We start from the raw sequence: 22,004 nt of genomic DNA, 5'->3' as shown, positions 1-22,004 counted from the left end.
GCTCTGAAAACTATAAAACATTGTTAAAATAAATTAAAAAAGAAAAACAAAACTTGAGACATCACAATTCTGGACTTAATTTATATTTCAAAGCTGTAGTAATCAAAACAATATGGTACTGGCACAAAAACACACATAGATCAATGGAACAGAATAGGAAACCCAGAAATAAACCACAATTATATAGCCAATTAACCTTTAACAAAGGGGGGCAAAAATATGCAATGGGAAAAAGACAATTTCTTCATCAAACACGTTGAGAAAACTGGATAGCTGCATACAAAGTAATAAAACTGACCACTTTCTTATACCATACACAACAATAAACTCCAAATGGATTAAGGATCTAAATGTGAGACCTGAAACCACAAACATCCTAGAAGGGAACACAGGCAGTAATTTCTGGCTTTGGCCATAACAACATCTTTCTAGATATGCTTGATGAGGCAAGGAAGACAAAAGCAAAAATAAACTATTGGGACTTCATTAAAGTAAAAAAAGCTTCTGCACAACAAAGGAGAAAACCAACAAAACGAAATGACAACCTATGGAATGGGAGAAGATATTTGCAAATGACATGTCTGATAAAGGGTTAGCGTCCAAAATATAAAGAATTTATGAAAGTCAACACCCAAAAAAACAAAGATATGGGCTGACGACACAAACAGACATTTCTTCAAAGAAGACTTCCAGATGGTCAACAAATGAAACGATGCTCAACATCACTCATCATCAGGGACGTGCAAATCAATACCACAATGAGATATCGCCTCCCACCTGTCAGAATGGCTAAAATCAACAAGAAACAACAGGCTTTGGCAAGGATATGCGGAAAAAGGAACACTTTTGCACTGTTGGTGGTAATGCAAACTGGTATAGCCACAGTGGAAGGTGGTATAGAGGTCCTTCAGAAACTTAGCAATAGAACTACCCTACCTTACAATCCAGTAATCATGCTACTGAGTACTTACCCAAAGAATATGAAAACACTAATTCAAAGGGGCATATGTACCCCTATGTTTATAGCAACAGTATTTACAATGGACCAATTGTGGAAGCCGCCTAAGTGTCCATTTTGGAATGGATAAAGAAGAAATGGTGTATATATACAATGGAATATTATTCAGCCATAAAAAGAATGAAATCTTCTCATTTGCAACAACACAAATTGATCTAAGGAGTATAATGCTAAGCAAAATAAGCCAGTCAGAAAAAGACAAGTGTCATATGATTTCATTTATATGTGGAACTTAAGAAACAAAACAAATGTACAAAGGGGGGAAAAAGACAAACCAAAAAAACATACTCTTAACTACACAGAGTCTGGTTAAAGATAGTTATTAGAGAGGAGGTGGGTGAGGAGATGAGTGAAATAGATGGCAGGGATTAAGAGTATGCTTATCTTGATGAACTTCAAGTAATATATGAAACTGCTGAATCACTCACTAGATTGTACACCTGAAACTAACATAACATTGTATGTTACCTATGTTACTATGTTACTGGAATTGCAATAATAAAAATTAATTTCATTTATGAGTATAAAGTTTAAATTTTCATAATATTTTTTAAAACCACCAATTATGATTTATCATCAGAATGTAAGGATGGCCAATATCCTAAAAACTATTAATTAGCACATACCTATAATAGATTAAATTAAAACTCATGTCTTAACCTATCTTGAAAAAGTATGTAATAAATATCAACATCATTTTTTAAGGAAAAATGAATAGTTTGAATAGTTTTTTGAAAGGTTTTACTTAAACCAACATTTCGCTAATTGAGAAGTAGTGTAAGAGTTTTTATTAAAAACAGGAACAACATAAGGGTTCAATTTCCTATTTTGAAATATTGTGTTAGAGTTTGTTGTTTTTCAAATAAGACATGGTCTAATAAAAATAGTTCAGTGAGCTCAAACACTGGATAAATATACCCCCAAAAAGATCCCATATGATTCCTAGTATATCAGAAATTGCTGTCCAAACAATAACATGAGGATGGAGGAACCAAAATACAATATAACTAAGAAATTAGTCTAGTAATGTGCAGAATGTATACCAAAAAATCTTCATACTTTTAGAGAATAGAAAACAGAACTTGAGTAATTAGAAAGACAGGTTTATAAATGGAAAGATTACTTATAAATGTCAATTATTCTCAAATTATTTTACAAACTCTGACAGCAAAATTAAAATTTCAGGATATTTTCATCAGCAGTTGATAAAATACATTTACCTTCCACTTAGAAAAATAAATTGGAGGGATTATCCCAGGTTACTGTGCTGAAAATTATCAAGAAAATAAGGAAGATCCAGTTCAATCAGATAATAAAACCTATTACAAAACAGCACTAAATCCAAACAGTTTAGTGGTGGCACCACAACAAAATTCTAAACAATGGAAGAGAATATAAATTCTAGAGAATACCTAATATGGGAATAGAAAATACCTGGATAAATACTCTACCTCCCCTACCTGGGAGGGCACTAATGTGGCACTAATTTATTATGACACTATTTCATGATGGGTCAGAATACAAGCATTCTTAGAGCTCTCTTTTTAATTAAAATTTTATTGAGCTATTTGTAAATTTACATGCTGTTGTAAGAAATAATACAAAGAAACATCCGATATGCTTCCCCAGTTTTCCCCAGTGGTAACATTCTACAAAGACCACCAGGATATTGATATTGATTCAATACACCCATCTTGTTTAGGTTTCCTGTTTTATTTGTGCTTGTGTGTGTGTGTGTGTGTGTGTGTGTATTTAGTGGATCCACCACTGCCATCAAGATACTCAAGAACAGCTTGGAACCCTTAAATTCATAACCATTCCACTATACAGACAAATATTTTTAAAAAACATTCAGAGTTTAAGCAAGTCTTTGGAAATGAAGCATTTTAAATAATCATTATCTGTATTGAGATTAGCAAACATTTTCTGTGATGGTCCAGATAACAAGTATACTAGGCTTTGCTAACCAAATGGTCTCTGTCTGCTCAGGTCTGCCATCATAATGCAAAAGCAGCCATAGACAATGCATGAATAAATACATAAATATGTCTGTTTCAACAAAAATTTGTTTACCGACCCTGGAATTTGAATTTCATATAGCATTTGCATGTTGTGAAATATCTTTCTTCTTTTAATCTCCCTCAACTATTTAAAAATGTAAAAAACAAGGGTGCCTGGGTGGGGTGGCTCAGTCAGCTAAGCATCCTAACTCTTGATTTCAGTTCAGGTCATGATTTTAGGGTTGTGAGATAGATCCCCCTGTGGGGCTCTGTTCTGAGCATGAAGCCCGCTTAGGATTCTAGGATTCTCTCTCTTTCTCTCTGCCTCATCCCTCCCCACTCACACTCTCTTTCTCTCTCAAAAAAAAAAAAAAAAAAAAGGAAAAAACATTCTGATTTCTCCGAATGTACAAACCAGGATGCTGCAAAAATAGCAGGACGTAGTTATGGCTAAATGGGCCAAGTTTGTAGACTTCTGGTTTGTATAATGGAATTGTGAAGATAATTTAAATTAGTTTATAACATAAAAAAAATCTGTTATAGCCTAAACAGTAACAAAAATCAAGTAACAAAACCAGGAGAAAGTCATAATAGTAAAGTGTGATGTAGAATTAATTTTATATCAGATGTCATACAAAAGGGTGAAAGAAAAAATATACAGCAATGACACTAAAGCCAATTCTGACAAGATAAAAAAAGAATTAAAAATTTTAAAACCATAAAAATGCCATGAGAAGCTTACTAAGTATATGTCACCACTAAAATCCTAATGAAGTAGCAAAGACCACAAGAAAATTCCCACATGAGAAAATTAATAAATATATAAATATACAGAAAATATTGAATTTTGCTTTTTTTTGAAAGAAATACAAGTTAAAAATACAATGAGGTACAATTCTGAACCTATTAAATCAGTGAAATAGAAAATGTATGTATATATCTATATTTTCTGGTGACTGGGCTTTGAAGAAGTATTTATTGTTAGTGAGGTTTTTCTGGACAGCAAACTGACTCCTTATTAAAAGCTCTAAGAATATTTTCATTCCATCTGCATTAGTTTGAGTGCATGGGTAACAGATGCCAAGACAGGATTAGAGGTGCATAAGATTTCTAAGAGAAGGAAAGAAGAAAGGAAGGAGGGTTAGGGAAGAAAGTATCTTAGACTACAGCAAGTTCCAAGAAGGGTTTAGCCAAGTTGATGGGTTTCCTAGATTCAAAGTCACTTGCTGAAATGGACTGTCCCACTATGCTGCCTGGGTGGTCGTGCTGGTGGATCTACACAGGCAGTGGCTGGGACTGTTGACCAGTTAGCATTTCCAGCAGCAGGGCATTTTTGTAGTTGCCTATTATCTAAATCAGTAACCTCACCCACAGAATGCTATTTCAAAAACATATTTCAGAGAAGATATGACCATTTATGTGTAAAGATGATTATCATAATATTGGTAAAATAAAATATAATTTAGAACATTTCAAAATTGGGTAATATTATATTGCCATTCAAATGAAAATATGAGTAGGTAGAAAGATAAAAACTTAAGACATAATGCCAAAAGGAAAAATATTACAGTAAATCTGCTTATTATTGTACAATAATTAGATTATCTGTTTATCTATAAAATATTTAAGAATTGAAGAATATGAGAAAGAAAAATAGTAGCTGCTGAATTAGGATAGTGGGATTTGGAGTAATTTTCTGTTTTTCACAATTGTTGATTTTTCTCTGTTGCATTTTAAAGATATTTAGTCAGTGAAATGGGAGAGTGTTCGAGCTTATTGTACCTGGAGTTCAGGGAGAGGACCATGGCTTGGTCACTTAACAGTCTTGAGTATGCATCCCATAGGCTCGGAGCGCTGTTCACCTGGAAGGATCAGAAAAAGAAAAGAATCAATGTTGTCACTCTTATGAGACTAAAGAGACCAAACTGGACTGGAATATAAGTCCAAAATTTTGTAATGTTGAGAAAAACCCTAACTGAAATCCACGATAGCATCTTGGCTTAATGGTAGCCTTTTACAGCCAACTGCTGTGCTTCTATAATTAGCATTTCCAGACAAAATTTTGTTAGCTATGTTCTTCAGTGGAGTCTCTTGATAAAAAAAATACCAGCAAGATGATTTAAGTCAGGCCTTAATGAAGAATGTCTTATGCTATAAAATGAGAACCATGTACAGGTCACGGTACAGCTATTTAAACTTATCACTGATAGTCAATGAGATTCCATTAAGACTTTAGAATTCTTTATTGAAGAAACTAGGGGAAGCCTAGTGGAAGAGCATCTCTTTTCTTGTGTGCATCCTAGCTTTGTTTATGCAAGCCTCTGTTGCAATGTCACCTTTTTGCAACAGACCCAATAGTGCTGTTTGTGGAAATTCTTAGTCTGTACTTCTGAAATAAGTCAAAGTTCTTTTTTATACTGCTGTAGAATAATGCTATTTCTAGGGGCATTTATTCCCTCTAATGAATATGCAAATACCTGTCACTGATCACTTATCACCCTAACACAAGCCCTTTCCCATCTGTTCAGTGCTGCTCCTCTGACTCCAGCATTGAGTGCCCTGTGGGATCTATGTCTTACCTTTGTGGGATGCAAGAGCTATTCCAAAGGATAGGACTACCTGCTTATTAAGCACGCATTTTGGAGTGCATGTTGTATCCCCTCCAAGCCATATGTTGAAACCCTGATCCCCAATGTGTTGGTATTTGGAGATGAACCTTTGGGAGATAATAAGGTTTAGATGAGGTCATGAGAGTAGAACCCCAAGATGGGGCTCATGCCCTTATGAGATGAAAGAGAGCTTGCTTTCTCTCTTCCTGCCACGTGAGGATGCAAGGAGAAGGTGGCCATCTGAAAACCAAGAGTTGGACTGTCAACTATCTGAGCCACCCAGGGAACCTCTTTCTCTAAAATATTCATATTCATATCTAAAATTGTGATAATTCTTTGCTATGTTGCTTATTACTATATTGCATGTTATCATTACTTAGAGAATATAAAACTTGTATGGTGGACAACTCTCACTGTGACATGGAACAATAAATGGTGATTTGTCTAGTTTGAAATTTGACATTTTTGTCCTTGTCACTATTTTCTTTCAATTTGGCCAGAAATACACTAGTACTCATTTCTCTGGGCAGTGACAAACTGAACATCCTGTCTCTATCTAAGCAATGATATTTTGGGACTATTGCCTCAATGGGAACTTTTCCCCACAGACAAAGTTGTAACTGGGCTTTAGTCTTTGGAAATCAATTTGAGATACATCAAATCTAATCGCTGGGTCCCAACCCTGGCTGTACGCAGAGGGGCTGAAAAACATTGATTTTGATTCCTTAGCAACATCTCCAGAGAATTAACAGGTCTGGATTCAAGAACAGACATTAAAAAAAACAAACAAAACAAAACAAAACCAAGGCCTCCAGGTGATTGTGATGAACAGTCAGGATTGAGAAGCACTTTTTAAGTGAACTATTTTCTCTCAATCCTGGAGCTTGCTTCACAGTAATAAATTGTCAGTTACTAGATCTATAGTAACACGGACCTCTGCTTCCCATCTGTTAGCTAGCTTCTCTTTTTTTTTCATAGAGCCAAAAATGTTATCACAACTCCTTCATCAGGTTATTGTTCTGCTTGTATTACTTTGGCATCCCATTTTTTGTTGATTAACTAATTTACAGCACATCCCTTCTTTGTTGTGGACATGGTTTGCCTGTACCACAGGTACCACTAATGTTAATGTAATGCCAAAAACCAGCAAGTGATAAGGATGGTCTAACATCTATAAACTGGTTTTGTAGTGGTGTCAGTCTAGAAAGTTATAGGAATTGGCCAGGAATTTCACCTGCTTTCCCCAAATAGGTTTTTTGTTATTGTTCAGAGTACATAACATGCTCACCAGGGTTCTCAGAAATTTTTCAGTACCTCCTCTGGGGAATAATGATTATTACGCTGGCTTTAACTTCTATTATATGGATAGGTTCTCCTCCATCTCATTTTCAATTACTCTTTAATCACAATGGCTCTTCATTGGAAACCCATAGTAAATGATAAAATGGTCAAAACCTGGAAATATGTACTTCATAATATGTTTCATAATACTAGGTTCTAGGACCAGCCTGGTGGGCCTTAAGCTTCCATATATATTATTTTGGCTTTCTTCTTTAAGCTGACCATCTGCTTTATATATATCTTATATCATTGACATTTTTGTTCAATATCTGTTGTCATTCTTGGCCAGAAAAATTGGAGTCATGCCTATTTGACTAGGTTCCTTAAACCTCAGATGTTTCAAATCACATACATTATGTGTTTCTGATGCCACCTTAGCCTGGGGGAAAATGGTATTATCATAATAATCATTATTCTGAGGGAATTTGAACTCCCTTCTAGTAATTCCCACAATCCTGTGAATGCTCAAACAGAACCATGGACAGGGTCCTATAGACTATTATGTTAGTCTGCAACTTTTCCTTCATTTCTAGCTCACTAGAATCCTCCTCTCTTTGACAATAGTGAAACACCAAAGTGCAGAGAGATGAGGAATCTGAATTGAGGGTATGAATATTCAATGCCCTTACCCCTTCAGCCTCCTGTTTGTGTTGGTGTTTTACCGAAGGTAGTGACATTTTTGCTGGTGTTCTCACATTCTTCCAATCATGCCAAGGCCAAATATTAAGAGAGCTGAAGGCTACACCCAGAGCTAATTCATCCCTGACTCCCAAAGCCAGTTGAATTATTTTCCACTACTGCAGAAGCCATCAGAACTAGTGGAACCACACTGTGCTTTCTCAGGATTCTGGTTCTTTTAGTTTTTACTTGTTTATGATTTACACTCCTAGGAAGATTAGTGAGAGAAATCCTTGAAAAAGTTTAATGGGCTCTATATCAAATTGCCCCAATCTTTCTTCATGGATCATTCTCTTTAAGCTAGTTTTGTGCCTCAACTTTCTTTCCTTAGAAAGCTTCCAGGAAGATGTGGGGCCCTCATTTTCAGACACTCCTGAAAGGCCTACAACACCAATTCTCCAGATGTATTAGGATCTTATGATAACCATGGTCTAGGCTCAAGATGTTACCCCAAATATACACTTTCTCATCAAAAAGTCCTTGCCATCCTTATAAATCTTCCTTCTCAGCCAAGAATCTTATTATGGAAAGATTGGGGACTAAATAGTTATTTAATATCTAACCAAGGCTGATTTCCCAGGACACAGACATTTTCAATTAACCATCAGATTTTTTTTATTTTTAATTTTTTTAAATTTTTTTATTACATGTTAGGCAGTGGAGCTAGAACAGGGAAAAAACATAATTTTTGCCTTTAATCTTATGGGAAAGCAAACTTAAAACAAATAACAGAAATTGTGATGTCTAAAAGGCAAATCATAGGGATTATTAAGGGAAGCTAACTAGCAAAGGATATCCAGGAAATTTCACTTTAAAAACAACTTTTAATTTCAACCTAGAGATTATGGGGGTGGGGGGAGTGGAGGAAGAGTTTTTCAAACAGGGGGACAGTATGTGCTAAGAACTTGAGTTGAGAAAAGGTGCATTAGAGAAGTGGTTCTCAACCCTGGCTGAGCCTTAAAATTAGGATATCTTCTAAAATCTAAAAATACAGATGCCTAGAACTCACCCCACACCAGGGAATCAAAATCTCTAGAGGTATGGCCCTAAGAGTAGTTTTTGTTTTGTTTTGTCTTTAAAGCTCCACATGTAATTCTAATATGAAGCCAGAATTGAGAACTGCATTAGGAGGACATGAAAGAAGGCTAGAGCAAAGAGAGTAAGGACAGTGGTTAAGTTGTGGAGCCAGAGAGGCCAATCAGGACAAGTCCTTTTGTGAGCCCTAAAGATTTACCACTCATCTCATTTAACCAAAGGAGGGACAAGATCACAGGGCTGCTTTGTAGACTTGATTGAACAAGATAAAGTGGTTGTGACAAGAACAATTAAGGCTAATGTTACCCAGTAGAAAAGAGACTGCAACAGAATAGGATTGGTTAACCTATTGGAAGGGGAAATAGAAGAGATTTAAGAGACACATAGTGACTGGTAACAGTGTCAAATGCTGCTTAAAGGTCATGCAAGAAAAAGACAGAAAAATATCTTTTGGACTTGGAGCCATGAAAGCCATTGATGACTTAGGTGGGAAAAGTTCAGTACAAGGTTGCTGCCCAGATAGGCAGGTTCACTATGCTGATGCATGGAGTTTGGGTCTCACATTTGGATCTGGGGTCCTCAGATACCTTCAGGCACAAATGAATCTATACACAAATGGACAAAAAAAAAAAAAAAGGTATTCGTAGCCAAGGTTTACTTTTCCTTTCTACAAGACCAAAGTCAACACATGAGACTCTGAAAAAAGCAAGGTTGCATTGTGGCAAAACACTTAATTTTCATTCACAACGATGTGTACTTGGTGCAGTACCTGACTTTTGGCTGATTCTGGTGTAAAATATTAATACTCACTGAAAAGACCTTGACATTCTATGCCTAGAGACCTCATAGCTTTCTTTTAAACATTCTTCTCAGGTGGACTTCTGCTCCCTGTGCTTTCTTTGATTCCTCTACCCTAAACAGATCAGTGAGCATTTCTGGTGAATTGCCTTGTTGATGGAGAGTATACTCTCTTGAGATAACTCAAAAGTTAGAGCATAACTGTAAAAGTAGAGGACCTCTACAAACACAGAGACTCAAATTTCCCTGACTTCCTAAATGGAGAGGAATTCCACTTTCTTTGATTGGAATTCCACTTTCTTTCTTTGATTTCCACTTTCTTTGATTTCTTTCAAAGAGAGGAGTTTTATTTTTAAGCTCAAGTATACATGGACATCATAACCAGTTAGTGTGTCCAATAGCACAATAGTAATATCTATTTGGTACTGGTTAGTAAAAATACTGTTTCAAGTCCAAGTCTCAATGTTGCTTCATTCATGCATTCCAAAACTTGCTGGTGACAGCCTATTGTGAAGCCCTATGTTCACACATATCTGTCTCAATATCTGATAGAATTCTGCTGATACAATTTACTGTTTTCTCTCCCTCTCATCTCTTTAACATAATCTTTAAGCCCTCAGAACTTGTAATAGGTAGTATTCTTAGTAATATAAAAAAAGAAACTGAGTGAAACCAGTTGAAAACCATCATGTTCACATCAACTCCAGCAGTTCAAGAGGATGAATATCACTGATTATTCTCATTTTTTGAAGGCTCCTTATGACTCCTTTCTGTAACATATCCCTAGTTTAAACTTGGTTTAGACTCTTGGGTTGGTCATTAATGATTATTATAATAATATAAAAATTATTCACAAGTTTCCTGTGATATCCATTGGAACAGAATACTTTAACTCCAAGTAATTGATAAAATTTAGTCATCTGGTAATTGCAGACACTTTGTTTATGCCCACATTTTAGAAAGGGCTATGGAACTGGCACTTATTTTGGAACAATTTCAAGTTGACTTTCCCTAGTCCATCTATGACTTTAATTTGCCATCTCTTATGCCTTTTGTTTTCCACTTTGATTATACTAATGGTATCTATGAACACTAATACTTCTAGATAGATCATATTACCAAACTGCTTTTCTATTCAATATGGAAAGTTTCCTCTTTAAACTAATAAATCTTCAATGATCAGAAAAAGTGTTATTATCCTCATCACTCAATGTTATCTGGTCAAGTTGGAAGTGGTAATAGCAAATCTAACCCCTGGAGAACCACAAATATTCCAACAAGTAGTCCAGTGACACCTGAAAAACTAGTGTGTGTTGGTTCAGTGATTAAATTAATATGCAAACATTTTAAAAACTTCCAGATTTCTTTTTACTCTTACTAGGGACAATTGAAGATAGCAGTTAGAATGAACCACAGAACTACATTTGAATTATATGACTACCCAAGGCATTAATCTCTTCTCAAACAGTCCTAGAGCATTATTGAAATTGTCTTGTCAGTTAGCATTCTGATGTGCCAATTCACTAATACACACACCTCAATCCTTTCATATGGAGAAACACTTTGGTTCTGTCCTAAATTGATTCTTCGGTATGTTTTCATGTGTAACTGATAGTGGAGAGTCCAAAAATTTAAAGCCATGAGATCTTGGGATGTCTTAAAATGTTACTATTAGTATGTCACTAATAGAAGTTCCAGAAAGAAAGAATGCAGGACACATAAGAAAGACTATTGCTCAATCAGTAATGCAAAATAACTTCTTGGAGTCTTTAGATTGAAACATAACTATCTAGTATATTTGAATACAAAATACAAGTTGTTATGAAATTTCAATTTACCCAAGATAAAGATAATCTTCAAGGCTTCCATTGAGAAAACAGATGACAAAAACTAGAGAATCAGATCATGATCAGGTTTTTCATTGGTAATACTGGATAACAGAAAAAAAAAAAACCCTGTAAATTATACCTTCAAAATATTTTTTAGAGAAAATTACTTGTATTCTACAGAAATGGCTGGAGTCATAATTGGTGATGGCTATTTTGAAGATGGTAATTTTTTTACCCATGTATTTTGCATGTATTTTAAAAATGAGAGTATTCTACTTTCATAAAACCATAAGAAATTCTAAAACTTATCATATATCCACTTCACAAAGGAAACTTAAGATCTCAGAGATAGAAATTGTGCAGGTCACATTGTTTTGCAACAATGCTATGTATGAGACTATATATTAAAAATAAGAGTGGGACAATGGATATTCATATTTAAAAACACAAATCTATATTATCTCATGCCTACACAACAATAAATCAAGATGGATGATAGATCTAAATGTAAGCGCCAAAACTATAAAAACTTCAGAAGAAAAGATAGGATAAAATTGTTGTCATTTTTAGTTTAGGCAGTTTTCTTAGATATGGCTGCAGAGCACAGTCAACAGAAGAAAAATAATTATACGTTAGACTTGATTAATACTAAAACCTTTTGCTCTTCAAAAGATACAGTTAAGGAAAAGATAAGTGTGCTGAGAGAAAATTTATAAATCATATATATATTCTACACTCAGTAACCATAAAATCTATAAAATACCCCTATATAAATGATCAAGAAATGTATAAGGTCTACATGAAGATTCCAGCAAGTGGAAAGAAAAAAAATACATGTGCCAGATGATGACAATAATTTAAAGAAGTAAATTCTCTATAAACTAATCTGTAAATTTAGTGCAATCCTAATTAAAATGCCAGAGAAATTCTGGGAGAAATTCCACAAGGATACTCCAAAGTTGATCTGGGAATATAATTGAGTAAAATTCGCTGATAAATTTTTGAAAAAGAAACAGTTGGATAGGTTTATCTAATTAGATATAGAAAGATTTCTTTTCTATATTCGAGCTGTCTATAGTAGTTTAAAAGTGTGATAACTCCCTTTTGCTGCTGTGCTGTGATGACATTGCCCATCCCTGTGGAAGCCACAAGATTGTGCTGAGGTGGTTGCTGCCATCTGTCAAAGGCATTGGTGCTGCTTTTAGTAAGTGCTGATAGCGTCCCATGGCTGCTGATAGCCATTATCAAGAAAGGTGGGATCCACAAAAGGTGCTCTGGCTTTACAGCAAGAGCCACAGGCAACCTTATTTACTCTTACTCTTTCCAGCTGCTTGTTGCCTTTCTCTTTCACAGCAGCCCCATCATCCTAGGACTCAGCAACTGCCTCAGTGAGAGCCTCTCCTCCCCTCTTCCACCAGCCCCTGTTCTTGAGCCACTACTTTGAAAATCTTCTTTTGAGATGTGCTCTTTTCTTGCAGGCTTTTTCATTCTGTTCTGCCTCAATGGGAGTGGTAGTCCAGGCATGCTTGAATCCTAGCGGGAACTCAACTTAGGCTCACACCCTGACATCTACATCAAGCAAGTTTGTTTCCTATCCCAAGAGCCATCTAACCTTTATTTCTTCTTTCTTTCTTTCTTTCTTTCTTTCTTTCTTTCTTTCTTTCTTTCTTTCTTTCTTTCTTCTTTCTTTTCTTTCTTTCTTCTTTCTCTTTTTCTTCTTTTTTCTATATTTGACTATTTCCAACCCAAGTCTGTCATTCTCTTGAATATAATTTGGTTTCTGAACTTTGATCTTTTCCAGAGCTAAGAGAAATATAGACCCTGCTTCTGAAAAACAAATTAAAACCCAAAATTGTAGTGTGATTTTAACCTTCATAGAATCATGTTCTTATTCTGCAGGTTCTGCAGCTGCTTCGTTAATTCTTACAATGACTCCAGAGACAAATTGGTGGATCTAATAAACTAATTGGAATACCACAAGTTAACTCTTTAGACTTTCTAAATTTTCTATATACTTCGTATATTCAATAAAACTCCTCATCATCCTGTTGGCAAGAATCCCCTTTGGACTATTCTATTTCTTCAATAGTGTATATATCTCAGTACATCAAAATTTGTCATGGTCATCTCTGACTGATAGAAGATCTCCACTTTGTAATCTCTACTAGCAAAAGAGAAAAAAAAGCTTCAAATTTACATAGGAAAATATCTTGCTCTCCAGTAATTTATTTATTTATTCTTTTAATATTTTATTTATTTATTCAAGAGAGACACAGAGAGAGAGAGAGGTAGAGACAAAGGCAGACGGAGAAGCAGGATCCATGCAGGGAGCCTGACTCAATCCGGGGACTCTAGGATCATGCCCTGGGCCAAAGGCAGGCACTAAACTGCTGAGCCACCCAGGGATCACCTCCACTAATTTCTTAATTAAGATTCCAGCTCTGCACAAGGAAATAAAGGGGCTTAGATATAAAGAAAAAATATCCAATGATATAAAAATAAATAAAACCTAAGAGAAAACGAAGGTAAAAATTAAGATAAAATTGGGAGTTTGGGAGTGAGGAGCATTTACAGACATGTATAGTAAAGAGCCCCTGTATGAGAGCAAGAGATGGATTTCACATTTAGGGACAAAAACATTGTTTGACCCACTGACAAAACTTAGATTACCTATGCAAGTATCTTTTTGAATAAAATTTTAAAGCATGATATCCTATTTATTTAAAGATTTTTAAAAGTAATATATGCAAATATATAGTACAAACGGGTAAACAGTGGGAAGAGTCTCCAAGTTTTGCCTCACCTTCCATATCGTAGTTCCCAGCCCCTGAGTCTACAATTGTTGGTTTCCTGGACATCACTCCAGTGATGGAATATGCAGACACTTTATCTCTGTGATATTTCCCTCCAAACCCATATTTCCAGTGTAATCATGTGAAAAATACCAAATAAATTCAAATCAATGGACTTCTTATAAAATACCTGACCAGTACCCTTCAAAACTGTCAGATCATGAACAAGGAAAGATGGTGAAACAGTTACAGATCAGGGGAAACTAGGAGACCTAATAGCCAAATGCAGTGTGGGATCCCGGATTGGATCCCGGAAAAGGTAAAATGGGCACAATCCAAATGAAATCTATGGTTTAGTTAATACAATTGTACTATTAATTTCTTAGTTTTGATAAATGTGCCATGATTCTATTTTTCCTGTAACTGATGCCACTGTGCTCTATCCCTCTCTTCTCTGCCAATCCTTTACCCTAGATTCCCTCCTAGAAAGTGGTCTCACTTATTGGCATCTAAGTCTGATTCCCTGAGTTTTCTATCTCTTTTGGTTATTTGAACAACTTTACCAAATTATTAATACTGAATATATTTATTTAAAATCTTGATAATTTTATTCAAAGGTTCTCCTTGATCCCCAGGGCAGGAAAAATTCTTGGTTGTAGGGGTGATACAGTATAGTTTGATACTTAGGCTGGCCACCCTAAAACCCAATTCCATGAGTCTGTATCCTGGCTTTGCCATTTGGTAGCTATATGACTATGGGCGGATCATTTCCTGCCCTTAGTTTCTTCAATTGCCAAGGGGATAACAGTAGTACTTACCATGGAGGTTAGTGATTGAATGAGTTATTTATTTAAAGCACTTAGAAAAAAAAAGAAAAAATAGAAAAGATAAATAAAGCACTTAGAGCATGCCTAACATGTTATAAATTCTATGTATTGTTAGTCTCACTATAATTGGAGTGGGGAAGGGGTTCCCTCTCTCACAGCTCCCTTCATTGTCTCGTCTTTATTTCTCTGGGATGTGGCTGTGAATTGGGAAAAACATTTTTCTTTTTCTGTTTCCTCATGGCATTACTTCTGACCTAGTTTGGAGGGAATGGTTTCCACAGTGATGATGGAAGGAAGGATATGAGTCTATTGTAGCAGATCAGTTAAAAGATGGGAAGGTGGAGAGAAGCAGTGGGATGGTTGGTCAAAACCTTCATCCTTTTGAATTCATGTTGAACTCATTTCCAGGAACACATAAGGGTGAGCAAGAATATGATTTTGCGGGGAAGAAAAAACCAAAAGCAGTTTTCAACAAAACTGCCTTTTTTCCTCGTCCCAAACACATGCATTTTATTTTTATTTATTTTTTAAAAAGATTTTATTTATTTATTCATGAGAGACACACACAGAGAGAGAGGCAGAGGGAGAAGCAGGCTCCATGAAGGGAACCTGACGTGGTACTCTATCCTGGGTCTCCAGGGTCACACCTGAGGCTGAAAGCAGCTCTAAACCACTGAGCCACCGGGGCTGCCCAAACATGCATTTTAAACACTAATTATGATATCCCCATAGTAGGGACAATGAACAAATTATTATTTTTTTAACCCAAGAGATTTCAGTTGCAATCATGTCTTACAGAATATCACTTACTATGCGATGCCATTTCACACTGGACTGCAGAGTCTGGAGACCAGTTACTAGTCAGAGAGAAGGAGACTAGTTAGTTAAAAGGGAATCAACTTAATCTCCCATCACCTTATTGTGACAAATCCCCAAATTTAAAGTTAGTATGACTTTGATGGCAAAGCAATCAAAGGATAGTACGTGTACACACACGTACACTAAAATTTTAAATAAATTCATAATGAATGTTATAGAACAACACAACAAAAAGATTAGCAAACAGAATATAGAACCACATAAAAAGAATAACAAACTGGTCCCCTGGGTGGCTAAGTGGGTTAAGTGTCTGTCTTTGGCTCAGGTCATGATTCTGTGGTCCTGGGATGGAGTCCCATGCCATGCTCCCTTCTTAGTGGGGAGCCTCCTTCTCCCACTTCCCACTCCCACTGCTCCCCCTTCCTGTGCTCTCTTTCTCTAGCAAATAAAATCTTAAAAAAAAATAATGAACTATAACCGAGTGGTATTTATTCCAAAAAAATAGGGGTGGTTCAATAAAAGGGAACCTATAACACAACTAATGTTAATTGCTTTTTTAAAAAGAAGAAAATTTACATGATTATTTTTGTGGAGGCAAAAAATATCTGATAAAATTTTAAGTCTACTCTTTTTTCCTTTTCTTTTTAAAGAAGGAGAGAAAGAATCTTTTTTTAAAATTTTTATTTATTTATGATAGTCACAGAGAGAGAGAGAGAGAGAGAGAGAGGCAGAGACACAGGCAGAGGGAGAAGCAGGCTCCATGCACCGGGAGCCCGATGTGGGATTCAATCCCGGGTCTCCAGGATCGCGCCCTGGGCCAAAGGCAGGCGCCAAACCGTTGCGCCACCCAGGTACCCCAGAGAGGAAGAATCTTAAGTAGGTTCCATGCTCAGCACAGAGCCCGAAGCCAGGCTCAGTCTCTCAACCCTGAGATCATGATCTGAGCTGAAATCAGAAGTCGGATGCTTAAATGATTAAGCCACTGAGGCACCCCAAGTTATACTTGATAACAATTCTTAGTAATGTAACTATGTGGTTAATTTCTTGATGTGACATGTAAATACAAATGCTAGAACCAAATGTAATAAGGAAATAATTAGAAGTATTCTCATTGAAGTCAAGAATGAGACAGATTTCTAATTATTTGCCATTACTGGATATACCACCCAGTATTTTCAGAAAATAGAAATATCTATACTAAAATTATAAAGGAAAAAATTATCTTATTTTTAAATTATTTACTTCATGGGAAAGAATGTGAGTGCTTTTTAAAATCTCTCTATGTTATTAGAGTGATTAGTTAGAGTTATCGAGGATGCCAACTGGGCTTCTGCCTTCAGCTGAGGTCATTATCTCAGGGTTCTGGGATCGAGCCCTCTGTTGGACTCTTCGGTCAGTGGGGAGTCTGCTCTACTTCTCCCCTCTACCACATCCCCTCCATCCTGCTCATGCTCTTTCTCTCTCAAATGAATGAATGAATGAATGAATGAATGAATGAATAAAATCTTAAAAATACAAAGATTGGAGTTATCAGTTACTGAAATGTTTGGTAAAAGTCTTTTATAGAAACTTTAGGATCTAGAAAGCTTTTGTTTGTTTGTCTGAGGAGTTAGCCCTTTGATGATCACTTGTATTTCTTTCATTTTAATTGCTCTGCCTAGATTTTCTAGGTCTTCTGATGTTCTTTAAAATATTTTCAGGGGATAATTTTAGATTTAAAGAAAATGTGCAAAACTTGCACAGAGATCCCATATACCCTTCACACAGCTTCCCCTAATGTTAACATCTTACATAACCATGGGACTTTTGCAAAATTAAGAAATAAATACTAGTACTCTGGCATTCACTGGACTATACATTTTATTTGGTTTTCTCCGGTTTTTCTGTTTCAGGATACAAGCCAGGATCCCACACTGCATTAGGCCCTCTGGCCTCCTAGTTTCCACTGATCTGTAAGTGTTTCACCATCTTCCCTTGTTCATGACCTTGACAGTTTTGAAGGGTACTTAGGTATTTTGCAGACTTGATTTATGTTTATCTGGTGTTTTCCTCATGATGAGACTGAGAATATAGGTTTTTGGAAAGCATGTCATAGAAGTGAATGTCCTTTTCATCATGAGAAAGTATCAAAATTTGAACTTATTAGTCTCATTATTTCCTTATTAAATCAGAAATTCAGCTTTGCCTTTGTGTATGTCTTCTTTCTTACTGCCTTCCTTGGATTCATTTTTTTTTGTTGTTGTTTATTTTTTTTTCTAACTTCCTGTTTTGGATATTTGATTCAAATATTTTCATTCTTTCTGGTAGTCTAAATATTTAACCTTATGGATCTTTTTCTGTGCACTATTTTGGCTGCATGATCTAGGTCCTGTGATGCTGTATTATCAATACTGTAATTTCTGTATCAATTTCCTCTTTGACCCAAGAATTGTTTAAAATAGAGTAGTTTAGATAAAAAATGGTAGGGTTTTTTTTTGGGGGGGGGGTTGTTTCATAAGTTCATTATTACTTTCTAATGTTTTGCTTTGTAACCAGAGCATATTTTTGCTATTTCTACATTTTGGAACTTATACAGAAATTTCTAGCCTAATGCGGTTTTCTTTTGTGAATAGTCCTTTATGTGGGCATTAGAGATAAAAGATATATTCTCTATTTTTATGGCTAGAGATTGATATATGGATCTTTCTCCACAACATGCAAACACATACACACACTTACCTTTGTCTTTACTATATCTTGAATTCTTTCTTGTTTTCATGCTGACAAAGGTGAATTATAGTCTTCTACTACTAATACTGCAAAAGAGTATTTTGTATTAGTACATAAACCAGTAACTTTCTTATAGTTTAGTTTTGCCTTATTGTTTTGATGCTACACTGTTCCACACTAACTCAAAGTCAGCTACTAGTAGCCTTCATTACATCTGTAAAATTCCTTTTGCCATATTATGGAACATGGGCATATCCTTCCAGCTAGACATACAGCCCACATCCTCCCTTACCTTTACAGCTACAAAGGGAGGGATTTATTGAAGACACGTATACTGAAATACAGGAATATTGGGAGGACATCTTAAAATTCTTCTTATGTAGATGTTTATAATTATTTATCTTCATTATGAGTTATAAATATTTTTGTTATGTGTTGCTTTAAAAATTTTGTCCTATATTTTATGTTATGCTATCATTTCTATATTTTCAAAATTTATAATATTTACATTCGATTCTGAAATAATAATCTTCACTTTCCTTTATGCCTTAGCCCTGCATGAGCTAGATTCACTGCATACTGTCCTGCCTTGACCATTCACCTCATCATCAGTTGGGTTAAAGTCTGTTGAAGAAGGGAACCACATTCCTTGAGTTCTCTCACATTAAAAAATATTTTTACATTCATTTATTTGAATTAAAATCTGGCTGGGCATAAATTCTCAGGCCAAAATGTCTTCCTCAATTATTTTATTTTTTTTAATTTTTTATTTATTTATGATAGTCACAGAGAGAGAGAGAGAGGCAGAGACACAGGCAGAGGGAGAAGCAGGCTCCATGCACCGGGAGCCTGATGTGGGATTCGATCCCGGGTCTCCAGGATCGCGCCCTGGGCCAAAGGCAGGCGCCAAACCGCTGCGCCACCCAGAGATCCCCTTCCTCAATGATTTTAGATGCATGGCTCCACTGTCACCTAGAAGTGCTATGGAAAGACCAAAGTGAGTTGAATTGTTTCTTCTCTTTAATAGGTGAATTGAATCTGATTGAAAAAGAGGCCTACATTTTTCTTTTTCCCAGATTTCCGATTCTTTATTTATCTTTGAAAATCGGTAATTTTACTAGGATATAACTCACTGTTGGTTGTGAGTTAATTTCTCTAGGGTCATAGCCTTCTTTTCAATCATGGAAAGTTTTATTAAAATTTTTATTTAAATAGTTTCTTCTATTATTTTGGTTCTCTTCTTTAGTGATACCAATTATGCTTAGTTTTGATTTCTTTTTAAAAATCTTTCTAGTAGAGCTTAATCTTGTCCTTCATGCTCCTTATCGGGTTTTAAGCAATGTTTATTTGTACTATTTCTGGCATGCCCTTTGTTTTTGTAGAATATTTTTTCCCATCCATTTCTTTTCTGAGTTGCACTATTGTTCCCTAAATTATTATATTCCTATTTTGAGATCATATTTATAGATAAAATTATTTCATTAAATTATAAAGGCTTTTTCATCTGTTCTGTGAAAATATTTTTCTAAAATTACTTGACATTTATTTTTATATTATTTTCCTGCTGTTATCTTGTAAAATATTTGTTTACATCTTCTATTGATTCTTCTTTAATTATTACTCATTATTGAATAAAATGAGCTATCCTCAGATGAAGTGTTTGCTGGACTTTCATGTGGAGGAATCCCCTTTCTGACCCAAAATTGTGTGTGTAAATTTGCTCTTTTAGCCTTATTCTTCCCCAGCTGTTTATTTGACCCTGGTGACTTCACAGCTACTGCAGAATTTATCTCATCCATCCTAACCCATCTGCAGCAATGACTTATCTTTGTGACTCTCTTTTAGTCCAGCCTTTCCATCTTATCCTTGGTTCAAAACAAGAATGAAAGATTATTCATTCCCAGGGAGGTGTCTCTGGATCCAAACATGTGAACAAAAGCCTCATTCCAGAGATGATGTATGTGCTCACTACTTAGCTCTTTTTTTGTTAATGGAGTATTTTCATTGTTATTTTCAAATATTTTGTATTTTCCTAGGTGAATACTCCTGGTCTACCCTACCAAAGACTTAGCTTTAACGAAAATTTGCTCCTTAAAATTCTCACAGGATTAGATACACAACATGAGTAAATTTTAGGACAGGTCTAGAATTTTCTCCTTGTTATAAATTTTGTCTATGTTTCTATGTGTGTATGGTTTATTTTAATAAATAAACAATGATTAGCATTTTTTTATTGATGCTTTTTGACACATGATGATTTGTTTCCTGAATCCTTGATTCAGCTTAACTGAAGAATATGAAATGTTTTATGGAGAAGAGTTCAGTCTTAGGCTTTGAGGGCTTGGGGTGAGACCAAACTTTGGTGAGTGTCAACTGATAGATGACCATTAGGTAACATAGGTGCTCAAATGCCTGCAAAAGAAGATAGATATGGGCAGATGGTGGAAAGGATGATAGACATTAAGTCAGGAGGTCAATTAACAAAGATTAACTCTTCCAATCAGCAAATTTGGTAAGAACTTTGGAAGAGGGCAGATGGTGAGGTAAAGCCTAATGCATGCAGAATTCTTTCTTTTAACAATAAAAACTAAGAAAAATAGTCACATTAGAAAGAAGACAGACTTTTGACTGCCTGGAGGATTAATAGGAGAAATAGTACTTACTTATGTAGCTTCTCTGTAATTGTACTTCTTTCTGTAGCTTCTCTGTAATAAGTACTTACTTATATAGCTTCTCTGTAATTGTCGATGAGGCACAGTAGTGAAAAGAAACTCAAGTACTTTATCTCTTAGTCAAAGGTAAAACACTCTATCAACTAAAGGAATCTTATGAGATGTTGTCATTTGTCATGGTAACCATATATTTCAGAGATTCCATTCTGGAATAGATGTGTCTAGAAAGTACTGACATGCCCAAGTGGCCACTCATGCTCACCTGTCACTGCTGAAGAGGAAAGCTTCTGGTTCATACATTACCAACAGTGAAAGGTAGTTTTACAAACCAGTAGGACAATAGAAGATGGACAAAGAACATGAATAAAAATTCACAGAAGGGGGCAGCCCGGGTGGCTCAGCGGTTTAGCGCCGCCTCCAGCCCAGGGTGTGATCCTGGGGACCTGGGTTCAAGTCCCGTGTCAGGCTTCCTGCATGGAGCCTGTTTCTCCCTCTGCCTGTGTCTCTGCCTTTGTGTGTGTGTGTGTGTGTGTGTGTGTGTGTGTGTCTCATGATTAAATAAATAAAATGTTTAAAAAAATTCACAGAAGGGGAAAACTGATCAATTAACATTAAGAGATGCTTAAGCTGCCTTAAAGTCATCAAAATGCAAACCAGTATCATTTCACAACAAATAATAAAAATAAAGTTTAAGATAAAATTCATATTCCATAAAATTCATTTTTAAAAAGTTTGCAATTCATTAGTTTTAAATATATTTACAGAGTCAAGCAACCCTCCACACTATCTAATTTTAGAATATTTTTATCAATCCCAAGAGAATGGCAGTTACTATCTTCTTCCCCCAGTACCTGCTTGTCACTAATCTATTTTTTTT

The 22,004-nt window shown here is 35.5% G+C and overlaps 1 protein-coding gene across 1 annotated transcript in view; it reads right to left on the bottom strand.

Annotated features, from left to right (window-relative positions):
- MROH9 (maestro heat like repeat family member 9) overlaps nt 1-22,004 on the bottom strand; it is a 149,028-nt gene that overhangs the window by 72,896 nt on the left and 54,128 nt on the right. Inside the window, exon 2 of the mRNA XM_072733735.1 lies at nt 4,801-4,880. Coding sequence (XP_072589836.1) covers nt 4,801-4,880 — 80 coding nt within the window. The remainder of the gene's footprint in view (nt 1-4,800; nt 4,881-22,004) is intronic.

The sequence above is a fragment of the Vulpes vulpes genome, chromosome 13, assembly GCF_048418805.1.
Source record: "Vulpes vulpes isolate BD-2025 chromosome 13, VulVul3, whole genome shotgun sequence".
Taxonomy (NCBI): Eukaryota; Metazoa; Chordata; class Mammalia; order Carnivora; family Canidae; genus Vulpes; species Vulpes vulpes.
This window is presented reverse-complemented; position numbering and strand designations above follow the sequence as displayed.